Here is a 15,813-nt window from a genome sequence, read left to right on the forward strand (position 1 = left end):
CTTCTTTAGTATAACCCCTCTTAACAAGCCCTGGTAATTTTAATTGCTCTAGCCTCCTTCTAGCCTTTCTTGATAAATGGGAATAAAAGTCAATAGACCTGAACCAATAAGTTACATCCAATAAGGTGTTTGGCAAAATTAGCTTTGCTCCCCGCTCACAACTGATACCACCTCAGTTTCATTCATTATCTCAGATGAGCCAACTAATGTATATATTCTACTAATCATTTGAAGTTTGGAAGGGTTGGTGCTGAACAGACTCTTCCAAGAACTTGCCAATTTCAGATGGAGTGGTTATGGGAGCTTTGTAAGGGAGAAACTCACGGGTTTGCTTCGGCTGAGCTCTCCTGGCACAAGCAATATATCACGTGAGTTTATTGCTTCAGTTGTCACAGACAGCTTCACAGGTTTGGCTCTGAACCATGCATCCTGTAAAACCAAAGCACTGCAAAGCTTACAGAAGATAAGTGCAAAATGCGCTTAATGTTCACAAACATAACTTGATTTCCAAAGGGAACATGAGAAAACTTCCTCTCTCTCAGACTGGCCTGCCTACTAGGGACTGATGCCCTTTCTTTACTAATGGTGGAAAGACCTTTGAGACCTCTTAGGTCCCAATTTTTGCTTCAGTTCTCAAAACATAAAAGCATGTTGAGTGTGAGGCTTCCCATGAGGAGAATTTCCAATGTTCTCACCCACAGCAGCTTTTTCACAGGGAAGAAAACCTAGATTTTTTCCTCTAGGAAACCTAGGCAGGGTTGAAGTGCTTTCTATGGTTCAGCAACCGTACATGGAACCAGGAGTTGTCTCAGACAGATCCCAGAAGTGCCATAAAGCAGAGCTTATTAGATCACTGTATATCTTAAAAATCCATAAAAACACTGTGTCTATTCTGCATGTTAGGAAAATGCAGATATGTCAAGGTCAGACCCTATAACTCATTTCACCTTATGTCATCTGTTTCATCTACAAATAACATTCTGCCATGCCGAAAGTCGCCAGACTCACTGCATCATGTGTTCATGTTCCTGATGGGTCAAGAGCCAACTGGGTAGATGTAAAATTCTGAAAGCAAACAGGAGATGCTAACCAGGCAGGATCAAGTAGGATATTAAAAGATCAGTGAGCAAGCAGATGACAGGATTCCCTGCTCTCTCAGAGAAAAATCAGGCATACTAAACTCAGCCTGAGTCTAGATCAGAGCATCAAGTGAGAGTATTCCTGAGTGTATCAGCAGCAGGCTTTGAAACAGAAGCCAGTCCCGCTACATGGCAGCTCAGTGTTTCTGCCCCTGCCCAGATCCTGCTGTGTCATAAACACACAGACACTGCTGAACAAACGAGACACAGACTATGTTTGAAAAAAAAAAAAGTCTCCATATGCAAGAAGGCTACATAAGGACTATTAATCCCAGTTACAGATAGTGATTTCCAGTGATTTGTTTGGAACTGGAAGGGTTACCCATGCGCTGAGAGGTGGTTCCTGCCGATGGCTAGAGCACTGTTACGCAGCACATCCACCACCTCTGCAAAACGTGGACACTGAACACAGCCTGACACAGCTGAGGTGTGCATTGCCAGCCAAGATTTATTTGCATCAGAGCAACACTTCAGGTGTCATCAAAACTCTGAGATAAACCATACCGAAGAGAGCGTACCATCTGCACACAAGACCCTGTGAGCCAACAAATTCCATGCAGGTATGTCATACACTAACCCTCAGGCACCTAAAGAATTTGTAAATTAAAGAAAAAAATGTCACTAAGCATGCAGATTGGAACTACTCACTAGGCCATTCCCCATCGCATCTTCTGATCTCAAATCTTCCACTTCCTTGCAGAAGGCCCTCCAAGAAATCCTTCAGAAAATCCACCATCCAACCTCCTGTATCGTAAATCTTATTAACTTGAAGGAAGCCAAAGGAGATTATCCCCTAATCTAGCCACAAAACCTTCCCTCTCTTAGGCAACGGGGCTTTGAGCACCCAGGAAGAGGCTGCCATGAGCAGGGCTCAGCCAGATTCTCTCCCAGCAGCTGTGAGCGGAGAGAAAACACATGGAACGAGGGAACAGCCTGTCCCAAAGCTCCCGGGGCAATAAAGACACCAGCTTGTCCTTGGCATGACTCTAAGGGTCAGTAACACCAGAGCTTGCAAATGGAGCGAGCAAGAGGACACAAGGAACCAAGCAAGGTGGACCACCCAAGCCACACAAAGCTCCCCACTTTCCCCACCTGCCCTTGACAGTGGAGCAGCGGTGCTGGGCAGCTACTGCCCGCACACGGGCTGGGTGTGGGGGCAGCCACGCTGCGGTCTGTCAGCAGCTGGGGCCTTTCACCCGAGGCAGGGCAGGCAGAGCACGGCGGAGGCTGTAGCAGCAGCGGGACCCGCACAGGCAGCTGCTCTTGCCTTTCAGTTGAGTAATGCAGGCCCATTTGTTCTGGGTGACAGTAATGCTATTCACCATCCATCTCAGACTCTTTAAATTACCTTTTTATGGCCAAAATCCTTTTCGTAATTGATAAAAATCTCTTTTTTATATCCCGAGTTATTGAAAAAAAATGTGAACTTTTTTTATTCCTCATTATAGTTTTAATACAAATGTGTTTTTTATTGACGGCTGCTTGGAAGCCCTGACGGGCCTACTGAGAGAGGCTTAGGGGGCGGGAGAAGGGCCAAATCCTGCTGTCCCACTTCCCAGCCCCTCACACTGTCAGACTAACGGCCACCATAGCCCAGCCTCCCCTCTGGTGGGTAATGTCATGCAGGAAGAGATTTCCTGTGATGGCCATACCACCCACAGCAGGCAGAAGAAGCTCTTGCTGACCTAAATCTACTTTCCCCATGTCTGTTAACGATGTATGAGAGATCCAACTTCACAGAGCACCCCAGCACAGCATTGCTGGAGTGGACAAGCTACATGAGACCCTCGTGTTCAGCAGAGCCACGTAGCATCAGTCCCACAGCCCCCCAAGCAACCACGAGAGCAGCCGTGCACTGACTGTGCCACACATCAGTGCTTTTGGGAAGAACACTTGACCACAAGTTTGTGCAACACTGGAGGGAGTAGGCACATGTCCTGGCATCCTGCATGGGTTAAGACAACACTGCCAGCTTGGGAAGAGGCCTTCTGGGGCCATAACAGGATCTGCAGCATCGTGACCTGAAGACCTTGTGATCTAGCCGGGTAAATGAATCTTCTATAGGGCAACATATGGAGCCAGCTACAGAAAGTGGCTCCTACTCCCTTGGGAACAACTTGGATGCTGTAGGACATGCACTGTAATACCCAACAGCCTACTGGAGGCCTAGCTGCTTTCCCACAGGGCTCAGCGCTGCTTCAATAGTTCTGCAAATCAGAAGTAAGCATATGTCTTGCCAGAGCTTAAAATGCTAATTAACAGTTCCAGAAGGAAAGAAATCAGTCCGTCCTTCTCCCGTCTCTGACACAGCAGAGGCTGCCATGCTGTACCAAGAATGCATACAGAAATAGGAGTAAAAAGAGGAGCCTTTTCTATTCCGTCTGTCTTTTCCCATACTCCAACAGTTCCAGGGCAGGGAAGTCTCTTGCTGTGGGGATTAGCACCTTGCTGCGGTCTCATTCTAAATCTTTCCCATGGCAGGTTCACATGGGCATGTGATTTTTGTCCCTCCCTGTCAAACGACCGCATGGCATTGCTGCACATCACTGCAGTGACGACCATGCTCCCAGGTGTACCATCAACAGTGGATGAATAATGTGTACCCGACCTAGAAGACACTTTGGGAAACTTGGGAGCAATTTAAAATAGAGGGACAAAGGGCAGTAACCTTATTAGCCACAGTTTTGCTGCAGGGACAATGGCTTCTCAGACAAGGAGTATCTGTTTCTTACTGCATAGCACTGGTGCCATGCCAGGTACAATGGTAGGAATCCAAGGAGAGCAAAGCCCTTTAACCTAAGGCTGAGTCCTCCAAACATCTCTGTGAAAATGCATCTTGCCTCACAAACCTCAGCACAGGAGGTTCCTCTACCACACGTGCTTTGCTTACAAATCACAGTCAAACCGTTGACATACCCTGCCCTGCTCAATCAGCAAGCTCCATTACTGTATGGCTGCAGGAGGTTTCTTGCAAATGGCAAAATAGTCCTTGAAAAACAGGTAAAAGCTGCAATTAAATGTGGATGAAAAGGATGGTCTCCTTGGAGGTGCTGGCTAATAAAGCAATTAGACACTACTTCCCATTACCTGCACTCCCACAAAGCAGAGCTAGACTGACATCCTTCCAAATGACTGTCTTTCCAACTATTTAAGCCCTTTATACAATTTGGCTTCAGCAAAGACAAGCCTTGACCTCTGGGGTCTCCCCAGCCCTTTCTCCCAGCTTTGAACACAGCAAGCACTGGAACCAACACACTCAATCACTGCTGGGTTCTCCCTACGGGACCCTGTTTTGCCTCTCAGCCTTCCTGAAGCACAGCAGACTGGTGGTATAAGTATGTATGCAGATGTGGATACCTGAGGTCAGCATTTCTTGGGGTCCCTCAACAGCATCTGAGACTACTCAGCTTCAGCAGTTTCCATTCATCTCTGTGACAGCTTCAACAACTGTTAGCAAGAGGCCAGAGATGTGAGGATAAATCAAGGGGCAAGGAGGAAGGAGAGACCCTCACTCCCATGGCAGGCGAGACAGGCCCAATGCCCTGTACCAGCCCCTCGCCCCCCAGGCAAAGACACAACCTGGACACAGAGCACCTGGGCAGCCATGCCACACAGGTGCCCTACCAGCATGGGAAAGACCCTACCTGGGACCACACTGGCCTCAAGGAGATGCTAATTTTATCCTGGTCCTAATCCCCAGCTGCACAACCTCAGACCAGACACAGGAGCAGAAACCCGAGAACCAGCCTGATGGGAACCAGCCAGAAAGGAGCACAGGTGGGGGAACTGAGGTATTTCTAAAAGGACAGTGCTGAGAGATGTGTAGGGAAGGAGTGTCTCCCCTCAGGAAAAATTACCTTCAACGTGAGTTAAAGCCTGGGTAGAGTATGGAGTACACAACACACCAAGAGGGACAATAAGGAGTCTTGGGGGGGAAAAGTCATAAAGTTGATTACAAGATGCCAATGTGTGAGGATGGGCTGGAAGGTGATGAGCAATGGGCTCTGGAAAATGATGTCTTGCTGTATACAACAGAGGGATTACAGTGGTGATGAGGGGGTAGAGCTATGCTGTGGCCTACTGGGATGTGCAATATGACTGCAAACAAGGAGGTATTTTAGGACTAGAAAGAGGTAAAAGAGCATGTTGGCATAGATAGGAGTATACAATGAAGTGAGGAGATGTCACAGTATCTAAACTCATTATCATTGCATAGCAGCAGAGAAGCAAGACCCACAGAGCCATATGAGGGACTGCACTGGACAGTACCAGAGCCAGACAACAGAAAGGCACCAACAATATTTAGAAAACCAGGGCTGTAAAAGCTGCCAAGTCATTCTGCAGCTATTCAGTCCTATGAGGAGGGATGCTCTGGAATAGCCTTGATCAGAGCAGAGAGAAGCAGATTTACTTTTGAAAGGGGAGAGTTTCACAACAGTCTGACCAGTCTTTAGCAATGAGCAATTAGCTCCTCTGGGCACCCTGTCCATGGAAATTACATACAGAAAGACCTACAGGAAGCCTTTCTGACAGACACCAAAGGGCTGTCAGCTGGAACTGGCTTGGCCAAACTCAGAGATGCCCTGGGTTCTGCATCTCTGCTCTGGGACTGAACTGGCATCGCCTCCCCAGTATCCCTGTATCCCATAGCCACAAACCAGTCCCTTCCAACAGACCTGCCAGAGGGAGGAAATGCCCTTAATCCCAGTGCTGGTAAAACATTACTTCCATCATTTCTAGTTTCTAAACACAATGATTTTGTGCTTGTAAGGTGCAGCCACTCTGAAAGATTTATCTTCCAGAGCCCCTCATCAGTCTTTCTCCCTGAATGTCTGGTGTCCACATTTCACCAGAAGTTGCCTGGCTCTGCTCGCAATGCACTTTGTTGAGTTAGAGAGCTCAGCTGAGCCAGCCATCTTTATCTGTGTCATTAATAGCTCTGCAGAGAAAAATACAGTTGTGGGGTAGGGAACATACACATTTCACTTTCATTTTCCACACTTGACACCTTTTCATTTTCAGAACCTTGTTCAAGCAAGGAAGATGAAAATAGAGTAGGAAAGACTCTTTTATTCATATCTCATCACCCATTTTATGCACCCATATGCTTTTCCCAATTGCTTCAAGGAATCCAGAACGAGCCCAGCCTGCGGTATCTCCACTGTCTCCCCAGAAGATTCTTACTCTATGATCTTGCTAGTGATCCAGAAGTCATTGTAAAAATTTCTTTCTGCAGCCTCTCCCACTGCTGCTACTCATGTTGCCCTCAGAATCCCACCCTCCATCTCAACCTCTTGCATACAACACTCAAGAGAATGATCACTGCCCATCACCACTTAGCCAAACCACTGTGGCCAAGATCAGAAAGACAGCATCTGCTCACTACTGATTATTTTTATCCCAATGATCCCTGATAGCTACACGGATTCCCCCTAGACTTAAAACAGGGTTTGACAGGTTGCCCTAGTCAGCATATATGATGCACCTTCTACGTCAGATCAGCACACCTGCCATTTGCCTTTAAATCAGTCCATTAGCTCATATGGCAGAGCTCCACACTGCAGCTCCCAGTCTCCAGCCATGATGCTGGCCAAGAATGGGAGATCCACGATCACTAGGGTGTCACGCAAGTCTGTAGGGTGACAACAACCACATTGAACTGCTGTAAATCTACCTCACAAGCCCTCTGTCTTTGCTCAAAGATCAGTCCCATTGGCATGATCTCCAGTTATGCCAGTTTTCCCACAAAACCGCTTCATTTGTCAAATATCCAAGCCTCTGATAAGATTCTCCGGCATAGGTCACATCAGAAGACAGACTGCTCCTAATTGACTGAAGACACAATGCTTCTACACATAAAATTGGCTTTTTTTGATCTTCAAGCCCTTTTGGAAGCTCTTGCCTAATTTGTCGGCTTGTCACATTCCTCCCTAGGTATCTCTGTATTTCCAGTTGCAATTTCTTCCATTTGTTCTGCATGGATCCAAACCGTATGTAATTACTTCTTGCCTACACTTGAGATTCATGTGAGGAGCCAGCTCTTGCACCTGATGGGGGAACTGGAAGTCTTACCACTGAATTCGAGAGCAGCAGGGTTAGGCCTAAGTGCCCTGGGAAGCTTCCCTCACTGTTATTTTCTCTTCTATTTTAATTCATCTGCAAGCTCCCAGGTGAGATGCTGGCCCCAAGGGGGAAGATTTCAGGATCCATCTTTCCACTCTCCTCTACCCTGACACTCCACCTTGCCCTTCTGCCATTTATATTTCAGCTAAGTACATCATATTTAAAATGTACTGAGGATGTAGCTACGTGGGAATTAAATTTGTTCCTGAAGTCACCCTATTAAATCCTCTGGGCTCCAGCAAAGACAACTTTGGTGCATTAGGTTCCCCCAATCCTTTTTGTTTTTTAAATACCTTGCAACTGATGAACATGGGCATTTACCTCAGCTTTTAATACTGCCCAGTTTCAACAGCTCCTTTATGTCTATACATGTCATTCTCTTCATTTGTGTCTTTTATCATCACTCTCTCTCTCTCATTAGCGTTTCCCCTCTATCTCCTTCTTCCCATTTCTACCTTTTTTTCTCCCCCTCTTTGTCTCTTCAAAATTAAATATTGCCCAGCACTGCCCATGTGGGTGAAATGAATGCTAAGAGGGAAGGCTGCTGTGGAGACTGATTTCGAGCTGCCTCGCTGGGAATCAATGAGGCATGGAGGGTTCATCTAGCTCCCAAAAAGCTTAAAGAAACCAGGGCGTATCAGTGGCAGCTGAACACGCACTTCAGAGAAAAGAAAAGGGCCCGTCTCCGAGCACCTGCCTCAGCCTCTGAGAGATGCCACACAAACTGAGCCATAGGTGGCTGCTCTGGTAATTTAATGGGGTCTAATCCTGGGGTGGCTTTCCACAGCTCCTGCAGAGGACAGGCTGCCGGATGGAGGCTCACAGAGCAGCAGGGAGCCTGCAGGGAGCAGCTAGCCTGCCCTGCTCCATCTATCCACTGAGCTATGAAACACAGCTGGTACCGGCCAGGCTACAAGGCTGCAGTGCAGAGAGAGGGAGCATCTTGCAGGTCAGGGGCTGACATTAACCCTGCCGTTAAACTTCAGGGGAATATTAATTGTCATTGCTGACTGGACAATACCTAGACCCTTAAACTACACATGGGCAGACCCACCCCATCCAAATCTGCCCATAATATACCCACTAGGTGCAAATACTTCAGTTACCCCCTCACATTCCCCACATACCTCCTTACCACACAGTCAGACAGACCAGAACAACCCAAAACAGCCCCACAAACCTCTACATATGAGCAATAACAGATGTACACACTGCTTGCCTTCTTCAGCCCCCTGTCTTCCTCCCACTCACACGCACCTTCTCTACCATTGCCTTCACACACTGTTGCCTCCTGCCTCTCTCTTACCATGTCAGTTGTGATCCTTGAAATATCTCTCCTCAACATGGGCTGGAGTGAGGGGATATCTTCTTGTAAAGGGCAAGATGCAAAATATCGGAACATCCTCTCTACTGCAGTTACTTCCCTTACATCTAATGAACACAGGCACCTACATCTGATATCAGTGCTATGGGTTGCTGAGGGTTAATGGTGACATAGACTTCTGGGCTACTGTGTTACCTGACTGTAAGCACCAAAAGTGATTTATGCTATTATTTTCTTTGGGGGTTAATTAGGGGCTTGAGAAAGTAAAGGGCTGTCACTGTTAGATGGAATTGGTCCAGTGCAGCCAGAGGAGAGCAGTCCCTCACAGAGCTCTGCTAACATATCTTCGCCCTGAACACGAATACCTCCAGCTCCCACCCCTCAGTGTGGCAGATGGCCCTCCACCCTGAACTCCAGCAGCCCTGTGAGTCTCGGCATAACCTCAGGGTACGCTGCTCTGCTGAGTCCTGCCATTTCCACCTGCAGCTTTCACATCCTTAATCCACTCTTACCTTCTCCTTTCCTAAACTTGCTAATAATGCCCAGCAATGGACAGGGAAAATTCACATGGCCTTCTCCCAGGGGCAAGGAAGAGATACCTCCTGCTTGGTACCTCTTGCCACTGAGAACTACCAGGGACTTCCTTGCTCCTGTTTTCCTTCCTCTAGCTGCCCAGGGCTCGCTGAGGCCTGAGAGCCAACACAGGCTGTGGCTGCCCCTACCTCTTTGCCCAGATCCTCACGAATAACTTGCTCAATCTCCTGCCTGGTGCTCTGCGGGGCCTGGCTGTGCAGCACTTTGAGGGTGCGAGTGTACTCCTCAGGTAGCAGGTAATCAAGTGCTCCCAGGTGCTGTCCCACTTTGATGAAGGTGCCTCTGTTGGTGCAGCACAGGTCCCGGAGGCGCTCAGCAGAGCGCAGATGCACCTGCGGAGAGACCAGAACATCAGCTAAGCCCTTTTACTGTCTGTTACATGCACACATCCATATATATATACCTTTATATGTCCAGTATTCACACAGCCCAGGAATTTCCTTTCTTGATTTTGGGCATCATCATCTAATGTGTCAGCTAAATATTAGGACTCTGGCTTGATTTAGAGGGGCTGAACCAGACCAGGACAAGATGCTCCAGAGTATAAGGGGCTTCAACACTTGTTTGCACAGGCACCACGATCAGTGACAGCACATTACTTTCTGGCTCTGTCCACACTACCTCCTTACACAGAATAAGATGTCTAACCATGGGACAGCATTGGTTTGTCACTGTGCTCCACCGCTATGATGCACAGATTGGGAACCCTTGTCAACAGGCAAAAGTCAGGACCAAAACCATGTATGTTAGACTCTTAGTATGAGTGCCGTGAATTAAAGCAAGAAAATGAGATACCATTCCAGAAACTTCCAGGAACTTGGAAGCAGAATCTGTTAAAAATCAAAACTACAGGTGTCTATTTGGCAGTGAGGACGACAGCACGCAGGCAGTCCTTCATCCTTCTCAGCTCACTGACACACCACAAGGGGAAATCACATCCCTTCAGTCCACCCAGGTCTTGGTCTTACTGTTTACATTGCCAGCAAAGTCTGCAGTGACAGTGGTTTTAGAAACTAAGAATTAGAAGACTTCCCAGCTTTGCTCACATTGGCCAAAATGCAGCCATCAAATTACAAAACCTATCACCAACCATTTGCTTGGCCTGGATTTCAGCTCCTGAGGTTCATTCCGCCTTTCAAGAACAGGCCAGCCACCACATCCTTCAGTGACAATGATTTATTCTGCCTTTATTACTCTCACTAGACAAACCTCCTGCCAAGGACACAGCTACACTCAATATTCTTTAATAAACTTCAGATAAGTTTACTCTGATACATTAATAAAATCTAAGCACATCAATGATGAAAAATAACTCCGCACCCATCTCCCATTAATGCCTGACACCTATCTGCATGGAGGCTCCTAAGTCCTCTCGCTTCTGTGTCAGAAGTCATTGAAGGTCAAATCCTGTATCTGCAGACCTCATCTGCCCAAGACCCTGTGGTGTGGGACTCCACCAAAAGCCTCAAAATATACGGCAGAAAGGAACACCACCACAAAGGTGGGAACACCACACACACCCCATTCCGTGGCTATCTTTGACTTCTGTGCAAAGCAGTGCTGTGTCACATCATGGACAGGGCGAGTGTCTTGCACTGGGGAACATATCAGGGGAAAGACTGGGTGCTGAGCTGCAAGTGCATGAAACACAGGCCTAGGGGAGTGTGAGGAGAAAGCCTAATGTGCAAGTCTCACACTTAGCATGTGAGACTTGACAGCTTGATGCACACATACGCACGCGTGCACACACACTTTCCTAGGTGGGCACGCACAGGCAAGCATAACTTGTGCTAGGTGCGTGAGTTTCCCCCAGCGTATTGCCTGCTCAAAAGCACTCACGAATACATAGGCAGAAAATAACATCCACGAGCATACCTGAAGTCTCCCACATTATTGTGCTGCATTTTACACACCAACTCTAAAGCTCCTGCTGTAACAAGCAAGCCTCTGACCCGGCTGTTTCCCTGCTCCCCTCCCCTGTTGTGTGGCAGAGGCAAAAGCAGGCCAGAAGGGGACATGGAAAGGAAGCTGTGAAAGAGGATGAGAGAGCAACAAAAGCAGGGAGGGAGTATTGGGATGAAAGAGAAAGGCAGCAGGAAGGAGGGAGCCAGAGCAGCTGGGTATTTTGTCACAGCATCAGGAGTGCAGCCCATTACAGGGAAACAGCTTTTATGCAGCTTCAGTACTCACACTCTGCCCGCTGCCTCCAGCCATGGGGGAACTCCTCCAGCAGCAGCAATGGGGAAGGGGAGCAGTGGCCGGCCGCGCTCCCCCAGGATAGCCCGGGATACTGGCAGGACACAGTGGCAAGGCTCCTTGCAGATTCGTTCCAAAAACCCCAGCACTGAGCATGAGCCAGCACAGCACCCTGCAATCTCCTGCAGGCACAGCAGGAGCCCCTCAAATGACTCCAGGCTGCAGCACGGCCCAGGGCAGAGCGACAGCAACCCTGAGGCTGCAGCGCAGTGCTGGGCATGAGGCTGGGCAGCCAGCTCGGCATAGAGGTGCTGCCTCCAATGTACCTACCCATCCCACACAGATTGCCAAGGGAGATGGAAGAAACAGGATGGAAAACTCATAGCTGACAATGCAACTGGTTGTAGACACACTTGGATGCAGGGTACATCTCCATGTCGGTCACTGCTGAGAAGGAGGGAGAAATAGTCTCTCCTCTAGCACCAAGCGAGAGGAAATTTTGGCTCTTCCAAACATATCTACCCTGCAGAGAACCTGGTTGGCCTCATAGACACAGCAGTCCCAGCCAGGAGAGACAAGAGCATCCTTACAGAGAGTTCCAGGAACAAAACAGGACAAAACTCCCATGCACAGCATAGAGGGTCTCATGTTCTCACAACTGGCTTGGCTAAAACTCCCAAGAGACAGCTGCCCTGGCTGGCTGTCCAGACCAGGGAATGCCAGCTCCTGCCCCTGCTAGACAGACAGAAGATGACCAGACAACTTGTCTCAGAAGAAGGAAATCTGTCTGTAGCCCTACATTTTACAAAACTCCAGTCCACGTTAGAGGCAGAAGTACAGTGAGAATGAGGCAGGACTGTGAATGCAGCTACCAAGGTCTCTTTTCTTACCAACCAGGTCAGGATTTTTAGCAGAAACATCTATAATTAATATCTATTAATTGCCTGGATCTCCCCAAGCTAGGTCATGGTCCAGATGCAGCACTTGTTTCTCTGATAGATGACCTCTCCTAATCATAGGCAAAGCAAGAGTGTCACTTTCCTACAACTGTGTCCAATACTGCTGACAGGTTTCTGTCCTACCTTGGAGAAACTGCAGGGTAAATGGAAACCCATAGAATGGCTCAGAGCTTTTCTCTGAGGAATCTCACAAGATATTGCTCTTCGTTGCACAAGCAATACCTTGAAGACTCTTCTTATCAGGAAAAAGAGCTGGGAACAACAGCTGGTTAGACATGGACCTGCTTGTATCCATCATGCCTAGAAGCACACTGCAGAGAAAGGAAGCATTTCACGTACCAAGGATTACCAAGAATAAGCCTCCCTTGGGAAACACTTCAGATCACAAATGCTGTCTGAGTGTGTATATGGTTCTTCCCTCAGTCCACCTGGGCATCTCCTTCTGTCTCAAATCCCCTCCCCAAATTTCAGCAGGACAAATTCTCCGTTGTCCCACAGGATGGCCAACAGACTCCTGTAGTCTACCTAAGCCCTGCGTAGACTGGGATTAACATAGATTATTAAAATTGTTCCATACGGGCCACAGTGAAAGTTTAACAACTGTCAGGTATGGAGAGGAGGCACCTCTGGAATGAAGCACACACTCAGCAAGCAGAGCTTTAATTTTTCCTTGATGTACAAGCAGAGCTGGCTTCTCAAGACATATTGATGCTTTTGAAGGAGCCTTTATTCACAAAGACCTTGGCAAAGAACTGCTCTTCAGAGCACCAGACATGCAGGTGTCACAAATTGGCAGATACTAATCTCGTCTTAAAAACAAAGGAATTAATTTAGAAGAAAATAAATACCAAAGTTAAAATAGTCTCGTGAAAGCTTGAGTATCTGCTGTCTGGTGACAGACCTGGTGACAAAAGGGCTCAGAAGAAAGGCCACTAAAGACAGTAAGGTATGTGGTGGAAGCCACTCGTATCAAAAATCCTTCAGAAAAGTCATTCCAGCCCTGAAGGGCATACTCATAGCTGGCAAAATGTGAAATGAGGATTAGGAATGCAGAGAGAAAATTTGAAATTCAATTAGTCAAAGACATAACAAACAAGTCACCACAAATTCCTGGTGATGAGTGCTGCCTCCAGGAACACTGCAAACATAGACATCTCACAAAGGACATCAGGCTGGATTTCACCCAGAGGACAGGGCTAGAAGGGCTGCTCCTCTTCCCACCTCCATACTGGACAGCACTCTTGTACAGGGGAGCAGGAACAGCTCCACACCACGTGGTGCCTGCTCGCATCCCACCTACTTCCAAACTGAGCAAGGGAAAGGAGGCGCATTCTCCTTCTGCAAGCAATTCCCTGAACAGAGCAGGATGCTGAAAAGAAGCCTGGCCATCACTGCTTACAATGGAGTTACACTCTCCTAGACAGTATTTCAAGGAAGATGTCTTCAGAAAATACCTTGAAAATTTCAATCATATAACAATTACAGATTAATTCAAAAAGTAGCTGAGATGCTAATAATCATAATAAAATGGTCGCACATTAAAACCATTAGCTTCCAGAGGACTGAAGGGGAACAAAAGTTACCCTGTTTTTAAGAAAAATCCAGAGTAATCTGGGGAATTATAGTCCTGCAAGCTTTTATTCTGTATCAATTAAATTAGTTGAGATAATAATTATAGAGTCCTAAAAATCATCTAGCGAAATGTGATATGACTGAAAACAGCCAACAGGAATTTTAAGAGGAAAAAAATCATTCTTCACCAGTCCGCTAAAATACTCTAAGCATGTTAATGCAATGGTCAATAGAAGAGAAAAGGGGGATATCTACTGGGACTTTCAAGTGGCTTTCAACAAACTCCCACACAAAGAGTGGAAAGAAAACTGAGTAATTATCAGAGAAGATGTGACATCGCTTGCTCATTTTATCCCATTCCCAGCTCAGCATTCCCTCTCTGCAACACCAAGCCCAGCTCTACAGACGTCAGCAGTGGGGGACTCTAGTTAGGACAAGGCTGCAACATTTAGTGATGTTTTTACCACAGCTTGATTTCAACCTGCTCTGAGCTCTTTTAGACAAGGTGATACTGTGGAAGCCTTGCCTACCTTAGCACTTGCAATGTTGTTACATCCAGTGAGGCTGAACCAGCACTGGAAACACTGAGAAATGTGATGGAAAGGCAAACAGGTCTGGGTAGCACCCACAAGGCAGAAGGGTGCTAAATGAGGTGATACTGCAGAAGCCCTGTCCATGTTAGCACCTGCAATGTTGTTACTTCCAGGGAGGCTGGACTAGCGCTGGAAATACTGAGAAATGCGATGAGAAGGCAAACAGGTCCAGGTAGCACCCATAAGGCAGCAGGGGCTCTCTACTACAAATAGACTGACCCACATCACTGTCAAGAATAAAGAGCAGTGTCCCATTAAAACCTTTCTTACACCAAGATTTAATTTCCCTGCTAGTGATCTGGCAAAGGAGACAGTGGTGCAGTGACAAAAATTCCATGAGATGCAACAGAAATTATTCACCGCTATGGAAAAATAAGCCCTGCCAAGTCCCTACCAAAGATAAGTGAACAATCAATAGACTGGCAGCTCACCCTCAGCATAGATGGCTGCAAGGTTACACATATTGGAAGGTGCGATTTATCCTCCCTGCACACACTGATGGGCGCTCTAAATTAACTGTAGCCACCCAACACTTGCATCACATTGTTGTGGATGGCTCAGTGAAGGTACATGCTCAATGCACAGTGGGGGTCAGGAAAACCACGACAAGCTGTTTGACTGTGTAAAGAAAGGAAAAGAGAAAAACATTAAAAATATTAAAATGTCATTATTTAAACTGAAAGCACAACCTCACCTTGGATTCTGGACATCCCATCACAAAAAGAGGTACAGAAGAAAAAGAAGAGGGCAGAGAAGAACAAGGAAAAAATTAGCATGGACTTGAAAAGAGTCTATGAAAAAAAGAGATCTGAAATGCTAGAGGACTGTTTAGATTAAAGGGAGCTGATGCATAGGAAAGAAGAGTTCTATGAAATAATAAAATATCCCATTCCTATTTCCAGCTCTCACAAAATGGCCAATAGTCGGGCATTCCACAAAGCAACAACCTTTTCAAAGTTTTTTTTACATGCCATTTTACACAGTACAGCATTAACCAGTGGCACTCACTGTCAGAGGACAAAGAAGCCAAGAGCTTAATGGACTTCAGAAAGACTTTAGACATTTATGATAAAACAACCATACCTGACTTTATATGGAGCGCTTTTCATCTCTACAAGTGCTTTTACAAAGCTCTTTACAAAACTCAGGATTGCTATCCCCCATTTTACAGACCCGTAAGAACATTACATGTAATAAAATGTCTAAAGGGCTTTAAACACTCTTGCTCAAGGCATCAAGAAAAAAAATTACCCTATTGATTGGCCACAGCGAGAGGCAGAATGCAAACAGGGTGCACCATCAAAATCTTTAAA

The 15,813-nt window shown here is 46.8% G+C and overlaps 1 protein-coding gene across 2 annotated transcripts in view; it reads right to left on the bottom strand.

The window, feature by feature from the left end:
- Window positions 1–15,813, bottom strand: part of ADCK1 (aarF domain containing kinase 1) — a 78,365-nt gene that overhangs the window by 37,966 nt on the left and 24,586 nt on the right. Inside the window, exon 4 of one of the 2 annotated variants that reach the window (XM_055813799.1) lies at window positions 9,309–9,512. The exons of the other annotated variant lie outside the window; for it this stretch is intronic. Coding sequence (XP_055669774.1) covers window positions 9,309–9,512 — 204 coding nt within the window. The remainder of the gene's footprint in view (window positions 1–9,308; window positions 9,513–15,813) is intronic. 2 annotated transcript variants of the gene reach the window in all.

The sequence above is a fragment of the Falco peregrinus genome, chromosome 1, assembly GCF_023634155.1.
Source record: "Falco peregrinus isolate bFalPer1 chromosome 1, bFalPer1.pri, whole genome shotgun sequence".
NCBI classification, from domain to species: domain Eukaryota; kingdom Metazoa; phylum Chordata; class Aves; order Falconiformes; family Falconidae; genus Falco; species Falco peregrinus.